This window comes from Orbicella franksi, chromosome 1 (genome assembly GCF_964199315.1).
Source record: "Orbicella franksi chromosome 1, jaOrbFran1.1, whole genome shotgun sequence".
In the NCBI taxonomy this organism is placed as follows: domain Eukaryota; kingdom Metazoa; phylum Cnidaria; class Anthozoa; order Scleractinia; family Merulinidae; genus Orbicella; species Orbicella franksi.
This window is the reverse complement of record NC_138145.1, coordinates 25,289,395-25,307,392: the sequence shown is the minus strand read 5'-3', so window position 1 is coordinate 25,307,392 and position 17,998 is coordinate 25,289,395. Positions and strand designations below refer to the sequence as shown.

The following is a 17,998-nucleotide window of genomic DNA, read 5'->3' as shown; positions in this document are numbered from 1 at the left end:
TTGTTAGTTTCTCTTCGGAAGTAGTGGACGGGATTGCCCTAGCGCCTCCCCTGATGAAATTTCTGCGCTCTATTCGAGAAGCCGCTGAATGTCGCTCATTGCTTCGGGGCTCATCTTTTGCCTGATGCAACAGCGCCCAGAATTGTTGTAAAAGTTAGCTTTGCTTCTACTTATTTAACAGCCTGTCCGTCGTTTTCTAAATTATTTAAGCTCTAGTTATTTGATAAAGGTGACGAAGGAGAATGGCAACCGATTCTTTGAGTTCTGAAATGGATAAAATGGACGTAGAAGGTAAGAGAAACCCCACGTGTGCTCGAGCGCCAAATTTGCGGCCGAATGTCCTTTGTTGTGTCTCTTCCAAACCGGCCAGTCCCTTATTGAATTTAGTTAATACAGTTATAGCATTTTTCAAACCTTTGGCGATGCATTTAATTTGAAGGCCTATTGGAAAAATTCAAGGTAAAAACTTTAATAGATCAAGAATTATTCCACATGTAAAATTCCTGAAAATTCACACTTTGCAGACAATTAAGCTTAAGTACTTTTGTTTTCGTTTCATCAAGATCATTTCGCTATGTACAAATGCACGAACCAAATATCAGTACAGTTTTTTCCCTCTGAATTCTTGAAAATATGTGGAAGTGCTATAGTAGTATTAAATGTATGCCACGTTACGTGCGTTGCAAAGATGTTCGCGCATGAAATTGTACTCTGAGTTCTTTAGTAGCCGTTCGCTGCATTCTTGCACCGCGAGTCGGTTAGGTACCTCATAGGCTTATATCATAATCGCATTACTTAACATCAACCGATAGTATGCTCAATGTCTTGTAATGCACTTTGTACAAAAAATTGGGAAGTTTTGTGGAGTATTATTTTTTTTTATACAATGTACCTACTTGTACAAATTATTTTAGAATTTTCCACATTTTTGAAATTTAATTTGAAAACCTAATTTTTAAGCCTTGCCAAATGTCAGTTCTGAAAGATACCTGTTAGTAGCTGATTGGTTTGCGTTGTTGAATTAAATTGTTTTTGACAGTGATTAAAATTATTAAATTCAATTTAGAGAAATGATAGTCTGGGTGCTATTATCTTCCACTTCCTTCCTGCTTTTAAGACAGGGAGGAAGTAGGAGGTGCCTTTGTGTAGATGCACTGTATTTTAAAAAGCAATTTGGTTGTAACAAGTATCGTTAACTTATGACGTATAAATAATTAGATGGCCCATGGGTAAACTGCTTTACAAAATGTAATTACTAGGGAAACTGGGATCACATGTCAGTATTTTAATGTCATTGCCCTGCTGACACCATTAATCTTTCCAATGCTGTTTTGGGCAATTCGAAAAATGGTCACATGCTTCATTTTGATTATTATTTTATTAAATTGTACTCCTTTGTTTTGCTTCATTTGCATGGTAATACTATTTATAAGTGCCCAAGAAAATATTTACTGTATTTCTGGCCATCTCACATGTGCATTGTAAGGGAACAAATACCATTTTTTGACTAATACTGCTAAAGGATATAAAGAGAATAATTTTGCAAGATGAAAGACCAGTCACTTTGGATGCTCTTTATCCTAGAAAGGTCTGTATGAGTACAGTAGCATGTCTAACTGCTTGCCTTTCTCTCAAAATATTCGGGAGATAACCATATTACACAGGAGTTTTTAACTCAAATCCCAGGCACCAAAGGAAAAATTTACTATGCATTGATATTTTGCTATATTCAAAGAGTAACCAGTTTTTGTATTGCCTACAGAGTTTGCCAGAAATTATAATAATAAGCAATCCAATAATTGTCACGGCAGAATATATACCCATCTTGTGGCTTTATAATGTGAGACTTGTCCTATGACAGCTACTGTCCTTATCAGTTCTCAAAGGTGTTGCATGGTTTCTTCAGTCATGACTGTTGGTTTCCCTAAATGAGTTACTGTATATCAAAAGAGCCACTTATGTGATGCTAATAATAGGTAGATTGTACATCATCTTGTGGGAGGCGTGGTGGCCTCATGGTTAGTGCGATCGTCCCTGGAGCAAGCAGTCTGGGTTTGAGCCCTGGCTGGGGACACAGTGTTGTGTTCTTGGGCAAGACACTTAACTCTCACAGTGCCTCTCTCCACCTAGGAGTATAAATGGGTAGCGGCGAATTGTTGGGGGAAGCTAACAAATTGCGGGGGAGTGACCTGTGATGGACTAGCATTCCGTCCAGGGGGAGTAGAAATACTCCTAGCTACTTCATGGTACAGAAACCGGGATAAGCTCCAGCAGCTATGAACCATCGGCTCCAAGGCTTCACACACAAAAGACACATTAAGATACACAAATTCTCAAAAAAAAAAACTCCTTCCAAAATTCCAGGGTATATACTAGTCATTCTCTTTTAAATTTCTTCTAGGATCTTGCTAGTTATCTAGAGATGCGCTGCTCCTCCCTTTCATTCCTCCGAAGGGGGACCTGGCTATGTACCCTAAAGCTGTCCCACTCAGTTCATTGCTCTAGACCTCATAGGCTCGCAAAGGCCCCTCCTCAAGACAGTGTATACCAAGCTAGCTTAGCAAGAGCCATTAGAATGTATGCCCCTCTAAGAAGTATAGGTTAGTTTCTCTGTTGTGTTGAATTTTAAAGTGCAAGTAACCTCTTATTGACTGCACGTAAATGCAACTTACAGTTGATATAACAAAAATATTATTAACTCCCATTTGTGTATTGGAAATTCTTTACAAGCCAATGGTCCAGTGATCTACACCTCTGAAAAGGAAGGAAGTGACGAGTCTGGCGATGGATCTGCACAGAAGCCATTCAAAACTGTTATGCAGGTAAAAGAACTTGTAAGCTGTTTTGACTGTTAAGTGAGTTACAGTACAAACATTTCTTGAGAACGTTAATTCATAAAAATGTTTTATTTTAGTAACTACATTGTTTAATAGCTAGCAGTCAGGGGAGTGTATTTGTTGGTGATGTTAACATGTAGACCTAAATTGACATGGGTCTGTTGTCCCTTCCCTCTTAAGGCCTTACGTGTCACTGAAGGTGAAGAACCTCTTCCCCAAATCATGGTGGACAGTAAAGCTGAAGGAGAGGTACATGTATAATTTTTCAATACTGACCCAGTCACTTAAATCTGTTCATGAAATAAATATTTTTCAGGTAGTTGCAGCTGAGTACCAACCAAATGTTTTTTAGTTTGTTGGTTATGGCACACTGCAATTATTTATCTCCTCTTAATTGAATGGAAACATGGATATGAAGACTTTCTTTAGATTTGCGTGCAAGATTTTTAATCAGAATATAATTGAAGTGTGGGATCATGTAATACTCCTTGTCAGCTCATGTACATGCATGCGTCTGATTTGGGAAAAGCTGCTCTTAACCAAGCAATTAATAATAAGTTTGTTTTGTTTTCAGAAATATGAAAAGCTTGCCAAGGCCCAACTGAAGAAGGTGACCAAAATTTATGCACAGGAGAAAAAAAAGTCGGAAGATAAAGAGAAAAAAGAGGTGACTGAAATTTTACAGTCTGTAGTGGTATGTTGAGTAAATGTATCTTGTATGGATACTAAAGGCTGGGCTACATGTAGTCATACGACTGCCCACAAACGAGCTTGCAAGAATTGTATCACGAGATTATTTTTGTGTAAATGAAACATATTTATAATGTCACAGGTGAGTTGTAGCTTTGATTTACATAAAACAATTTGTGTCATACCCTTGCTATGAGTATGATGTACACTTGTAGTTGACCAAGTTATACCATTCTACATCTGCCCTTTAGAAGTGTTTCTGTTTTCAAATTGCTTAATTATCAAGTGTGCATGTTAGGACATCCAGCAAAAGTGTTACTGTAAGAGTAAGTTAAAATAAAGTGACTAGTTTGCTGTCTCGTCAGTAGCACTTCCCCAAGTCCATACGAGTACCCTACCCCTTCCTATCCTAAGATATTGATGGTCTCTTAGCTTGGACTATACTGTGGGTCTGGTAGATTTCTTTTTAAATTATACCTTTATATTGTTGCAACTGTATTACATTTACACAATGTTTTAACACAATGACGATAACATTTTTTTTCAAATTTTTTCATCTGTATTTAAAGGCTGAGAAAGCACAGCAGAGGGAAAAAAATCTTGAAGAGGCCAAGAAAATTACAATTAAGGAGGATGAAAGTTTGCCAAAAGCCAAGAGGGTAAGCATTCAGTATAAGAAAAATGCTGGATATAAGAAACTTGTATACTCTAATAAGTAATTTTCAAATATTTATTAATCAAGAGTGTTTGTTGATCATCGGTATTAGGGTAAACTGCTTGAATGTAAAGTAAGGATTAACTCGTTTAACTCAAATGATTATTTTTGTTGTCAGATTGAAAGCAATATAAGCATACGTGTAAGATATGCATGGAAAAATGATACTCCTAAATGTAGTCTTAGGACGTATGGACATAGCATTTTCGTATGCTCCAGTTTTATGGAATGCACTACCAGACAAATAAGAAACTGCAGGTTGCTGGCGACATTTAAATCTAAGCTAAGGACTTTTCTTTTAAACATATTTTTGGAATTCTTTAACTTAATGATTTGAATATTTACTTTTTACCTATTTATTATTTTAATTATTTACTTATTATTTTATTAGGAAATTGTACAGGGCTGCTGGATGTTCAGAAGCATGCGCTATACAAAATTACATTATTATTATTATTATTACTATTATTATTATTACTATTACTATTAGTATTATTACTTACAAAATTGAAAGTATAGAAGTCATAGTACTGTTACTTCCAAAATTTATTGCAAGAGTCAAATTATTAGCACTAAGAAACTCCATCTGTTTTTTTTTGTTGTTGTTGTGTCTCCTGTAAAAATCATAGATAAGGATCATTGAGTCTGTAACTCATCGTGATCAGCGGGTCAAGGTGTTTGGTTGGATTCACAGACTCAGAAGACAAGGTGCTGTGAAACTAATAGTTATGTAGTAGGACCAAGACAAAGTTATGTATTAAAACATTTTATATAGTTCTCATTAGTGGACTCCTATCATAATAAAACATTAAAATTAATATTTTTAGTCCCTGAGTGACCAAGGCCATCCTTTTCTTAATTATGGTTTCCGATCAGGGTGACCAAGATCTAACAATTGAAAGACTCTCTCCTGTTCAGTTTATTGAGCAACCTCATTAATAGGTGTCTTGTTGAAATTGACTGCACAGCAGGGCTTTTAAAAGCAGTCTGTACATGTATTCAATATAAATTTGTAATCATCAGATATGTTGTATCCCAAGTATTCAAGATTTGATTTCCATTGTTTATTGTGAGTCCTATATTTCATGCTATCAACTAGAATTAATTTAAGTACAGTAGAACCTCCCGCAAGCGGACACAATCAGGAGCAGAGAGAGTGTCACTGTGTTTGTAGGTGGCCGGGACCGTATCATTATCTAAGTGTCTGATTACAGGAGATGGCCACCTTCAGGAAGTGTCCATTAGCATGCAGTATTCCTTTAATTCCTCTTCATCATTTTTCCTTTAGGGAAAAACCTGATGTTTATAGTTCTTAGAGATGGCAATGGGTTTCTGCAATGTGTCTTGTCAGATCTTTTGGTAAGCAGGACAAATCACATCATCATTTAGATACATGCAGTTCGCTACCTGAGATCCATTCTTCAAAAAGTTTTATCAGTATAGGTACATGTAGTACATAGACATTCCTTCCAACATATGTAATTAATGTTCTTTCCTGAAGTTGTTCATTTATAATTTTTGATTAATAATTTATTTCTTCTTTATAAAAAAATTATGTTATCCTGCAAGGACCCTTTTTTGTTATCAACTCAACTTTGCTCAATGCTGGTTTTATTATGTTTATTATGTTAATGTAATCACTACTAAGTTCTCAATTTCAATTGACATTCGGTGTGAAATCAGCCTCCTTTTTCCATTTTACAGTGCCAGACCTATGAGGCCCTGATATTGGCAACAGAAGCTTCTGTATGTCTTTATGGTGTCATTAAAGAAGTTCCAGAAGGAAAAACAGTGAGGGTTTTTCTTTTAATTAGTTGTGGAATTTGTTTGAGGGTTCAGTAGCATCTGATACTGACAGCCGTATTCTTCATCCAGGCCCCTGGAGGTCATGAAATGGCTGTGGACTACTGGGAACTAGTGGGGGAATCCCCTTCTGGTGGAGTTGATAACCTGGTGAATGAGGTCAGTCGATAATTGCAATATTTGGTCACACATCTATTAAAACACCTTTAAAAACAATATTGTGTAGTTCCAGAAAATATCCATACCCCCACAGAAGGGACCCCACCCTCTAGAAATTCATACATTTCTTTAAATGTTTTGGTCCTCCAGAACCCCCCTCCCCCCCCCCCCCATCCCCCAGGAAAGTACAACACACCTGAACTATTAATACATGTTTATGAGTGTGTAAATATCCTTGTTTTTGAGTCAACTGAAGATGATCAAATCAAATAGTAATTAAAATTGATATGTTGAAAAACAGTATAAAAATATAAACAGTTTCAGTCAAACTTTACGGGCTTAAAGATTCTGTATTAACTGTCGCAACAGACATCTGAAAATGACTTATTATAATAATTAAGCATTGTGATTTTCTTGGTAAGTTTTACCTTCATTTGACGGCATACATCACTTTTGTTAATTGTTATTTCTTTTGAAGGAATCGGCCATTGACACTCAGCTTGATAACAGGCATATCATGCTTAGAGGTGACACGGTAGGATTTTTCTAAAATTGTAATATTGTTATAATGTCTTTGTACTGAGCTCATGGTGTAGTTTAGTGTGTTTATGGTATAATGATCTGTACAAAATACTCCAATCACTGTTAATGTCTTAGTCATGATTTTTTTTTTTGCAAGGTTTCAAGAATCCTCAGAATGCGGTCAACAGTTACACGGTGGTTAGTTCTTACTTTGTTCACCTGCAGGGCTCAGAATAATTTTCAGCCAATATCAATGGGAAGAAACTTTGACAGCGAAATTTAAGCAAAAAATTGTCAGATGCCAAATGAATACATGTATTTGGGACTCTTATTTTAGTCAGGAGAAAATCTCTCTTGTAGAAGTCTCTGCTGGCAAGCTTCTTTTGTAATTTTCTATTTGTGACTGTATTTTTTTCTTTCACAAAGAGGGAAAATTGAAGATAACAATTGAGGATTTGACTGTTTATTCACGATAGTATGCACATGGATGTGCTTGTCAACATGAGCAGCAAGTGAAATTTTTGGCTGGTCAAGTTACCATTCTGACCGGACATTATACATTGGCCGGCTGTTATTTTGGGCCCTGACCTGATTAACTACTTCTTCAGTTCAATCTGGTTTCATTTTGTTTATTTATACAAAAAGTCAGGAACAAGAGAATTACATGTATCTTACTAGTAATGTGTCTCAGTTTGTATCCTCTGCTAGTCTAGCTTCTGAGTAGCAATGATTATTTGGGATACATGTACAGTGTATGCAAGAACATTCTTGGTTCTTTCTTAGGGTTCGTTTCTTTAAGAAAATCCAAGATTGCATTCTTAAATGTGAAAGAATCCAAAAGTGGATTTTGCATTTCTTTACTAAACAGATCAATCCAAGATTTCACAGATCATGATGCGTCAAAGGAACTGAAGAATCCACTTCCGTTCTTCGGTTTCTTTGATGCACCATGATCCGAGAGATCTTTGATTAATCTGTTTAGTAAAGAAACGCAAAATCCGTTTTTGGATTCTTTCAGATTTAAGAATCCAATCTTGGATTTTCTTGAAGAAACACACCCTTAGAACATGTTTCTGTTTCATGAGAACTATTTTCATCCAGAAAATGACTATTAGTCACTTTTAATTAAACATTTTAGATTACAATGTGAAATTGAAACTATCAAACTGGACTTTCTTTATTTTTCAGCTTTAGGGACCATTACTTTGATCACAGTTATGTGGAGGTAATTATATTGATGATGTACACTTAAAGATTTTTCTTTTTCTCCTTGATTGGGGTTCATTTCGTAATTTAATTAACTTGAAATTCTGGTTCAATCATCTTGTCATTTTGAAAAAACTTACTGTTGGAACTACATGTATCCCTCTTCTGATAGGTGACTCCACCCACAATGGTCCAAACACAGGTCGAGGGAGGCTCCACTCTCTTCGATTTCAACTACTTTGGTGAACAAGTAAGTTATCTTCTTCAGATTAGTTCTTTTGTGCTCATCTGTTCTTTTTTCCCTTTGGATTCAAGTGCTTGAAATATGGATTGATATAGTCTGTTATACATGTGTGATGTCAGTGTTCAATCATCTCAGGCATATTTGACACAGTCATCCCAGCTTTACCTGGAGACAGTCATCCCAGCATTGGGTGATGTGTTCTGCATTGCACAGTCATACAGGGCAGAACAGTCACGTACAAGAAGACATTTGTCCGAGTAAGATTATATTATTTTCCTTGTGTCATGTTTCTGATGTCACTATGGACGCCTTTAAGCCATAGAAATGGGCGACAATTAGTAAAGTAGAGGTGGCCAAATTGCTGGTAATTGAAAACTGGTTTACTGTATGCATATGCATGATGTAATACATTAAAAAAAATAAATGGTTTTCAACAGAAACCTATCTTTACCAGCAAATTTAGCAGAATAGCTTTAATTAATGTAAGATATCCTATTTAGTTAATCATGTGACATGTCTGGTTCAATTAGAGCAATACATTGTACCAGAAGCAGTTAGTTTCACATAGAATTACCTGTACATGTATATGCTGCACATGCATGTATAATTTAGAAGTTTCATGTGAGTATTAAATTAGAATACATATGATGTAATATAATTTTTATTATAGCAAATACAAGTGTGAGTGGTCTTGGCCATGTTTTGCATACAGGTGTAGTGGCACATTGGTCCTGAGCATCAATCTTAATTCTATTTTTTATCATCTACAGATACACTCATGTAGAAGCTGAATGCCCCTTCATCACATTTGATGATCTTCTGGACAGAATAGAAGACTTGGTATGTATGAAGAGACTAATTTTATCATTATCTGAATGCTCTTCTCTATTCTATGTCACAAACAGTATTTTGCCATTAATGAGAATGCCATAGTTAAAAATTAATGCAATCCTATATTATTTTTCAGGTGTGTGACGTTGTTGACAGAGTGTTAAAGTCTCCTCATGCAGATATACTGAAGGAAATGAATCCAGTAAGGGCAATCATTTTGGCTACATCTTCATCAAATCATGCAAGAATATAATCTTGGAGTTACGTTTTAAGAACTAAAAGTATTAAATTCATCCTGACCACAATTTATCCATAAACGTCTATTCAGTGTTATCATTAGGATCCAGCAGTTAAAAGTATACATTGCAGGTTTCTGTACTTGAAATGTAAGAATTTCTAAAGAAGCTGTTTGACCAAATTGGTGGTCAAGTTTAACATTTATCAACTTGAAGTTGGTAAGGTAAATTAACCACGGCAAGTTTGTGAAAAATTTTGATGTTTCGAGTAATAGCCCTTCATCAGGGCAAAGATGATTTCACACTTAACTCCCTTATTTCTGCCCTTGACTCCACCATGTAAAAACTACATGTAAGTGTGACCCCTACCTCAAAAATCTTCATGAAAATTTTCACTTTTACATTTATTTACATTTATTTATCTACTTCACTGAGGTCTGTTTATGACATTAAACTCTTTACGTCTTTCAGGATTTTAAGCCTCCTAAAAGACCTTTCAAGTGAGTAAAGTATTCCTGCAGTGATGTCGTGATTCAACTTGATTCAGGACTCAATTCATATCAAAACTAATTTCATGTGAATACTTGTTCTTAACAGGAGAATGGACTATTCTGATGCCATCAAGTACTTGAAAGAACACAACATCAAAAAGGAAGATGGCACTTACTATGAATTTGGAGAGGTACTTGTAATGTTTATATGTTAAAGATACATGTATTAAGATGGAATCCACCAGAAGCTCGAGTAACAATTGGCCAAAAACCTTGTACCAACATTATTCACATGGTATTGCAAACTCCTGTATCAATGTTTTAAATATCTTCTCAGAAAAAAAAACACATTTCTAGCAACACCAAGCGTCGAAAACAAATGTTGAACTTCGTATGAAACACTTGAAAGTACTGGTGAGATGAAACTGATGATGAAATTTTACCTGTTTTCGCACAATTTCTCTGAAGTTTGACATTTATTTTCTCTCATTCCCATGGGAAATTGCTTTCGGTGTTATTTCAGGCAACTATTTATATCCTTAGCTTTAAGAAAATGTAAAAAGGACTGGGAAATACTTTAAAATATCCTGGTATCAGATTTTTGTCCACTAAAAACTGAAATTGCTCGATTTTCTATCAGATTTTGTCTTAACCTGACCTCTCAAGGATGGTAGATGTACATGTACTTAATAATACAACTTATTTCCAGTAGCTGCATCTCACATCTGAGCTATGAGTTATCAATTTAACAACAGAGTACAACCTGATAAAAAGTTATGAATGAATTGCTTTTATAGTGATAGGTAACTCTACATTTTCAAATCACCTTTTACTATACATTTAGTTAAGCTATCCATCCATTTAATAGTGAAATGTAACAATAATAATGATAATATTATTAATAATAATAATAATTATACATACATTTATATATAGCGCTAATACTATGAGATATTCAAAAGTGCTTTACATAAAAAGAAGCTAACAATTAAACTAAAACAAAGATCTATAAAAGCAAAACAATGTGCTAAAATACAAAAATATTAAAACAGCTTATGCAACTAAGATTTACTAAAATTATAAACAGTCATAAGCAATTTTAAAAAGATATATTTTCAGTACCGTAATCATCATTTTGAATTAGGTGGTTATGGGAAACAGAACATTTACAGTATTTGGGATGGGACACATTCCTGATTTATTTAACATGGCTGTTCTTGGCTATAGGCAAATTCTTCAGATCGATCAGTAAAGATAATGTTAAATGTTTTGATCCTGGGGCACAAATGTTTTCTCACTCAAGTTACATGACTGTATAAATTTCACAACTCTGGTAAATGAAGAATGGTACAGGACCTACAAGAGAGGGAAACTATGATTCCATTAGTAACTGAGTAACTGTGAAATTATTTCTCTTTGTAGGACATCCCAGAGATGCCTGAGAGGAAAATGACAGACCAAATCAATGAGGTACATGTACAGGATTATACAGTAAACCAAGATTTATTTCCTTCATTTCAATCAATTGAATCAAGACAGTGAAGTTTAATACTCACGCTTATGTCATTTTTGCCTTAGCCAATCCTGTTGTGCCGTTTTCCTACCAACATAAAGTCTTTCTACATGTTCAGGTGTCCAGAGAATAAGGGTCTCACTGAATCAGTAAGTTATTATTGGTTGCGATAAGCTTAATTGGTAATTCAACTTGCAATTCTGCTGCTAGACTACAACCATAATTAATGCTAAACAAACACAATTAACAGGATCTGCACTTCTCAAACTCATTAATTATACATGAGTTAATTAATCAATTGTGTGGCCTCATTCGGACAACATGGATGTCCCTTGTTACCCAGTAAAGACCAGATCCAAACACATATGATCAGATTCCAAACACACGTGTTAGGATATCCAAAGACGTGTGTTTGGAAATCAGTTTGCAAAAGAATGCAGTACTTGAACAAATGTTTATTAACTTCCAGGATTACAGTAATCATTTTGTTAACGTTAACATTAACGTTTACATTACAATTCAAGAACAATCTTGAATTCAACTGATTTAACATTCCACACACACTGCTTTCACCTTGTAAGAGTTCATTACTTAGTACTTGCGGTTTCTGTTACAATACTAGATACAGTAAGGTCCAATTTTGGAAAACATCAACAGCCCACTTATCTTTGTACTGAGTGCTTTTACAATTTGAACCTTTGAGCAAAGAAACTTCCTCTTTGCAACTTTTCGGCGGTCGAAACTGGGAAGACCTTTCCATAGCTGCTTCTTCCATTTCTCAAAATTGCAGCTGAGGATGCCAATGCAAAGTGTGACTTCTTCTAATTAAAAAGCAGAAGCTGTGAAAAAAACACAACACCGTTAATTACACAGACTACCAACTATATGCATGTACATGTGCTAATGAAACAAAAGAAAACAAAAACTGACTATTTACATGGTCTTTCTGTTTTGTGTTTATGGTTAATAAATTAAGCCCTTTTGAGAAGCCATTTCGTAAACTTGGGTTTCTTGTTTCGTCAGTGTTTCCAAACACTCGAAAACAATAAAAGCGCTTGGCCTTCAGCCTCATGCTTTCATCAGTTTTCTCGTGTTTGGAAACCTTGATGAAACACTCACCCTCGTTTATGACATATTACTTGAAAAATGGTTGCCAACCAACATCAAAATGTATTAGCATGTGCATAGTTTTTGAATATAATATTATCCACCTGTAGTTTAGTTGATTTTTTCAACTTTCTCTTTATATTTTTAGGTTGATCTTCTGATGCCTGGAGTTGGAGAAATTGTTGGTGGCTCAATGAGGATGTGGGAATATGTAAGTTACTGGTCCATATTTGTCAGAGCAGTGTTTTTAAGTTACAGATTGGAGAGAGATTGGCCACTCACCACTCCATCAACCGGACACCAATTATCTTGTAAGCTAACTGCATTTGTAAAGCTAGTGCAGTTAAACATTGGCAACTCTTCTGAATGGTCAGAGAGCCGAGTGCGTAAGAATAAACCCCTTCACTTCACACCCGCACCAAAGAGCATTTCACTTTTGAGTAACTGCCAGAAGATTTCCTAAGACATTTTTTTTTTTTAGAGAGGCATCTAGAGAGCAGTAAATTTGTGACTTCACACAAACATGTTTAGTTCTAGATTTTTTTAAGAAACAAGTTTCTAACACTGAATCGATAAACCTGTCTTGAGTTGTTTGTACTTTACAGGACAGGTTACTTTATATCTCTTTAATGTAACTCAAAACCAGGTTAGCATAATAATTATTAGAATACCTAAACCACGTATTTAAGAACACTTGAATTGCATCTTTGTTCAGGAGGAGTTGCTAGAAGGCTACAAGAGAGAAGGCATTGATCCAACACCTTATTACTGGTATACTGACCAGGTACATTAAACTGTCTTTGAATCTTGATAAAATTACTGTTATATTTATTTTTTTGGCTCAGACTACTTAATAATTGAAGAGCCTGGTCTAACACTATGCTAATTAACTTTTTTGTTTCTATTGTTGTTTTTCATTTACTGTGGTTCAAATTCTCCTCAAATTTGGCACATGGTCTTCAATTTAGAGAAATACCATTGCCCCGAGTTTTGTTTTTTGTGTTTAATTGCTATTCTCATTGTTTTGTGCAGTGATTGCAAGGCTTATGCATGTGTTGTCCTAAAACACTAACTGTTTAACCGTTGTATAGCTTCAATCTCCTATGGGCAGCCAACTATTGTAATGAACATTATATTTATATAACATAATAATGTATTGTTTTCTCTGAACTTGAATAATAATTAAAAGTAATTGTTACAATAGAATTATGTTACTTTTTTCCTAAAGCACTAACTGTCTAACCATTGTAAAGCTTCAATCTCGTATGGGTAACCAACTATTGTAATGAACATTCATTTATATAACATAATAATTATGTTTTCTCTGAACTTGAAAAATAATTAAATGTAATTGTTACAATAAAATTATATTACTTTTTTCAGAGGAAGTATGGGTCTTGTCCTCATGGTGGTTATGGTTTGGGACTGGAACGATTCCTAACCTGGCTTCTGAACAGGCAACATATCAGAGACGTCTGTCTGTACCCACGATTTACAGGAAGATGTCGGCCATAAAATTGCACCACTCTAGGAAACTTGCCAAGAAAAACTATTAGCCAATTAAAATGTGGCATGTAACATGCCAATAAAATTCTAGCTATCAAAAGTGTAACAAGTAACTTAGTTTGTTTCTTGTAGAACATTCAACAAAAAGTGTAATTTACCAATGTTATGTAAGGAAGAAATATTTATCAAAAATAAACATTTCTGAATTCCCTCTTTAAATTTAACCTATTTTAAACCACCTGTCAAATCCAATAGCCATAAACTGACAGAGGGCAGTACACAAGTCAGATGTTTCAGAGAAAGTGAGAACAGAATATGTAGACAGTGTCAGATATTTGTACTTATCTCCATCCAAGGGAGTAGTATGCATTTTTCATGGAGTACTCACAGAAGAGTTAATTGAACATTAAAGGCATGAACTGCTTCTGGGATTTGAGTTTTTTCTCTTTAGCATCTCGGAAAAGTCATTTTCCAAGTTTTCCACAGAACAGCCATCGAAACATGGAAAGACACTGAGTATTGAGTAACTCTGTTACAGTTTGTTTATATGTCTGATCAATAGTAGACTGCAAAACAGTCGTTTTCGGACGTTTTCGGAAGGCACGAAGTGCCGTAAGCGTGATCCTCGTGTGTGAAGCGCGCGAGCCTCATGCCCGTGGCATGTGAGGCGAGAAAACCAATGGGAATTTCCCGTTGCTGGAAGAACGGGAAATTCTGCACGAATTTAACATATGCATGGCGGACAGTCGTATTTTTTAGTGTCTCTCCCCATTCTCCCTCGCTTTTTTTACACTCGCTGCAGACCTTTCGTTCGAATATTGCCCGTCGCTCGCGTTCGCAAAAAATATGACTGTTTTGCAGTCTAGATCAATAGTAAGTTAATAGGAGAGACTAGTGACTGTCAAACCAGCTGATTTAAATCTTATAAAGACGCTTTTTGCCAATAAAATAATATATATTGATACATTATTTTTTCCCAGTGGCCCCAGCTCATACATGTCAGGCTTATTGTGTCATCTGACTTGGCATGCCAGATAAAACCTATCTAACACATGGCAAATACTGAAAGGGGATGCAGACAGACAGCTTGATTTTTGTGTCCCTATGGTCAACTGGTAAGATTACTTGGTATGACAATGCCAGAATCTGTGATACTAAGAGGTGTTGTTATGCAATAAATTTAGTTCTCATACTGAAATGTCATCATTGAACTACTTTTATTATTTTCAATTCCATTTTCCTAGCTACACAAAGGCAGGATAAGAATAAAACCGTCATTTTTAAAAAAACAATAAATCAATAATAAAATAATAATGGAAATTACAAAATTTTCTTGGACCATATTAATTTATTTTTTAGTGTTATTGACCTGGTGAGGGTAATCTCCAGAGATGATTATTGTTTATAACAACTTCATTGTCAAGTAAAATTTTAAAGCAAAAAGTTCACTTTGAAGATGACTTTCACAAGTCTGTACTATCCTTTACAGCTCAAACCTCACCTGACCTGATCTCCAAAAAATAATGCTTTTTTAATTAATTACCAGTACTTAATGTTCTTAAATTAGTTTTTCCCTTCATGTAATCTTGATCTTTAGCTAATGAGACCTTAATTCACCTTTTTTAAATTAACAGAAACGCTAATGAAAAAAGTGTTTTGTACACTACACATACAGTCAGTAGCATTTACGACAGATATTGTATCTAAATCAGAAAGTATCTGAATTGATGTGGTGCCAGCACTAAGTGGATTTATAACATTTAGGAAAAAATAGCTGAGCTAGGTACAAAACCCACTGTATCTACAGTGCAATGAGGTGTCCATAAAGTGGATTTCTGTGTCAAAGAACCAGTACACAATTTGAGCAACAAAAGATTTACTACTACATGTATCCTAACAATTCATTGCTTTGATCAAATTATAGTTGCTGCATGTAGCCAAATGACTATTATTTTTGTCCAAGCTGAAAGAATGTCAAAAATGACTTCTACAGTAAATGTTAAAGCAATTAATCAAATCATTTTATGATATCACGGTCTCTCTCCAATACCTCCTGCAAAATCGTAAACCTTCTGGCTAACAGCCAATGCCAAAGAATCTGCAGCTTCCCTCGTGGCAGCCTCTGCATAAACACGGACAACATCTTCGGTACCAGATGGTCGCACAAAAGATCTTGCACTTTTGTACTCAGAGACAAGTCTATCAATTTCGTCTTGAAGCCCTTCAGGAGTTGTAGCCTTCCTTTCAGACTCTGTTGTCTGGATGACAGTGCGATCCTTGATCGTGACTTTACGCTGCCTGTTGGGGAGGTCAGTATACGCAGCACTCCATTCTTCCAAGCTCCAGCCTTTCTCATAGAGGATGCTTTCAACCACTAACATGTCACTCATGGCATCGCCAACAGTTTGGTTGACCAAATCTACCATGCTCAAAAACTGCTCTGCAGCTTTATGCTTCTCAGAGTTGGCATCTGTGTTTTGCATAACAGACTTCATCTTGTTAATAGCATTGTTTGTAAACAATACTGTTCCATGACCATTAGCTTCAAAGTAGACGCCTATATCAAATTCTTCTGCCTTGTGGTGAACATGCTTCACGCCTGTTTTTGCACATGCTACAGGAACACCAAGTATGTTTTCAGCATATAACGTTGAACTACCATTGGCATATGCTGTCTGGACTATTCCCAAGCCTCTTTCAAGCACCACTCCAGTTTTGTCAAGTTTTTCTTTCAGGTAACCTACTATCAGGGTGGCAATTTTATCACCATCAAGCAAATGGAACTTATTCTCTTTATCAAAGAAGAAATACAGCACTCTATCAGCATCACCATCGAATGTTACACAGCGATCACCAGGGGTAATAACCATGCCATCAGGAGCACACTGGTAAAGCTTTACAAAGTCAGCACCACACTTCTCATTAAGCTTTCCAGTGGAACCATCGTTACACACCCATATAGACAGGGAGTCACACAGGTGCCTAGTCATCTCTTTTATTTTGACAGCTCCCACCCCATTTGCACCGTCTAGTTTGATGATAGGGACACCACTTTTCCCAGACAGTGACCTCAGATACAGGAAAGCTTTGGAAATTTTCTTGTAGTATCCCTCCTCTGTCGCCTCACCATATTCACCTTCTGTGTTGTGACATCTCACCATGTAATGCAACTGTGGGGTTGTTAAAACACCTACACAAATTTAAAATAATAGTTTCATCACAACTTATGTAATACAAAAGTTATTAGCCAAGTGTCAAGAGATCCCGATAGAATGTACTTCCTCCCTTCCTTTGAAAATAATCTTTTCAAGATTAGAAAGTTATTTGGTTGACTTGTGTTCACTTTTTTTAGGGGCAGGGGCAGGGGAGGGGGCCTGAGAATGGGTTATAGCATTTGATAACTGCACCTCACCATGGGATGTAGATGTCAATTAAGTGCTATAGCCCAATAAAGACAAGTGCGATCCCGAGAAGACAGTTCATTGTTCCAATGTGTCAGTACCGAGCATAATTTTCACCCAAGAAAGGGTGGAGAGGAATAACAACGGTGGGGTCTGTCCTCACCGTAGTCATGATATGATCCACCTAAGGCTTCAATTCCATCTGCAAGGGCTTTCACAAACTGCGCGCCGCTTGGTCTCGTATCCCGGGCGATAAACACTTTGGCTGGAACATTCCAATCGATACCGTGTTCCGTGACTACCCGTCTCAGAATCTCAACCACGTCTTCCGCATTTGCCAATTCCGACGCATGCCTTTCCCAGGAGGGCTGTAACATCTCACCAAACGGATCCACCAGTTTAACACCATTGTCATGAACAGGGTTATGAGAGGCAGTGACGACCACACCAATAACTTGACCACTCTTGGCCTTGGAGCGTAGAACCGCAAGGAGACCCATACGAAACATCACAGAGTCAAGAGAGTCAGCTCGCGTGCGAAATCCTGCTGTCCCATAAGCGAACTTGATATTGGGTTTTGGATGTTGGTTGCTCACTTCTGCAGCCTTCTGAAGATAAGACTCCATGATCAGAGGCAATTTAGGAGGAAAAAAATATTCTCTAATCTAAACGAAAAGAACAATTTCGTGAAGGCCACGTTGATAATCGACCCCAGGCCTCTATACGTTCGTTCATTA

The 17,998-nt window shown here is 36.2% G+C and overlaps 2 protein-coding genes across 5 annotated transcripts; one reads left to right on the top strand and one right to left on the bottom strand.

Annotated features, from left to right (window-relative positions):
• The first annotated feature begins 110 nt into the window (after window positions 1-110).
• On the top strand, window positions 111-15,013 carry LOC145498543 (asparagine--tRNA ligase, cytoplasmic-like). Of its 3 annotated transcripts, XM_081478457.1 has the most exons (24): window positions 111-291; window positions 2,402-2,600; window positions 2,731-2,822; window positions 3,018-3,086; window positions 3,412-3,504; window positions 4,097-4,186; window positions 4,872-4,950; window positions 5,531-5,601; window positions 5,947-6,033; window positions 6,118-6,204; window positions 6,683-6,739; window positions 6,884-6,924; window positions 7,915-7,951; window positions 8,105-8,182; window positions 8,312-8,433; window positions 8,947-9,016; window positions 9,144-9,209; window positions 9,715-9,743; window positions 9,841-9,925; window positions 11,157-11,204; window positions 11,313-11,396; window positions 12,503-12,565; window positions 13,070-13,138; window positions 13,738-15,013. In XM_081478457.1, the coding sequence occupies exons 2-24, from the start codon at window positions 2,423-2,425 to the stop codon at window positions 13,867-13,869; spliced, it is 1,827 nt and encodes a 608-aa protein (XP_081334583.1). In that variant the 5' UTR covers window positions 111-291; window positions 2,402-2,422; the 3' UTR covers window positions 13,870-15,013. The 3 variants fall into 3 exon arrangements, with proteins under 3 accessions (XP_081334583.1, XP_081334589.1, XP_081334580.1); XM_081478463.1 differs by lacking the exon at window positions 2,402-2,600 and having other exon boundaries at window positions 112-291; window positions 13,738-15,007; XM_081478454.1 differs by lacking the exon at window positions 111-291 and having other exon boundaries at window positions 304-2,600.
• LOC145498562 (phosphoacetylglucosamine mutase-like) lies at window positions 11,403-17,939 on the bottom strand. Of its 2 annotated transcripts, XM_081478476.1 has the most exons (3): window positions 17,425-17,939; window positions 15,911-17,050; window positions 11,403-12,086 (listed from the first exon to the last, which is right to left on the bottom strand). In XM_081478476.1, the coding sequence occupies exons 1-3, from the start codon at window positions 17,885-17,887 to the stop codon at window positions 12,073-12,075; spliced, it is 1,617 nt and encodes a 538-aa protein (XP_081334602.1). In that variant the 5' UTR covers window positions 17,888-17,939; the 3' UTR covers window positions 11,403-12,072. The 2 variants fall into 2 exon arrangements, with proteins under 2 accessions (XP_081334602.1, XP_081334595.1); XM_081478469.1 differs by lacking the exon at window positions 11,403-12,086 and having other exon boundaries at window positions 15,056-17,050.
• Window positions 17,940-17,998: the final 59 nt, after the last annotated feature.

What these genes read in the sequence shown, in the direction of transcription:
- LOC145498562 (XM_081478469.1), bottom strand. Translation starts at nt 17,887, where the DNA reads ATGGAGTCTTATCTTCAGAAGGCTGCAGAAGTGAGCAACCAACATCCA. An exon ending in TGGATCATATCATGACTACG is followed by an intron (nt 17,051 to 17,424) that starts GTGAGGACAGAC and finishes AAATTTGTGTAG; the next exon opens with GTGTTTTAACAACCCCACAG.
- LOC145498543 (XM_081478457.1), top strand. Translation starts at nt 2,423, where the DNA reads ATGCGCTGCTCCTCCCTTTCATTCCTCCGAAGGGGGACCTGGCTATGT. An exon ending in AAGTTCCAGAAGGAAAAACA is followed by an intron (nt 6,034 to 6,117) that starts GTGAGGGTTTTT and finishes TTCTTCATCCAG; the next exon opens with GCCCCTGGAGGTCATGAAAT. An exon ending in TGACAGACCAAATCAATGAG is followed by an intron (nt 11,205 to 11,312) that starts GTACATGTACAG and finishes TTTTTGCCTTAG; the next exon opens with CCAATCCTGTTGTGCCGTTT.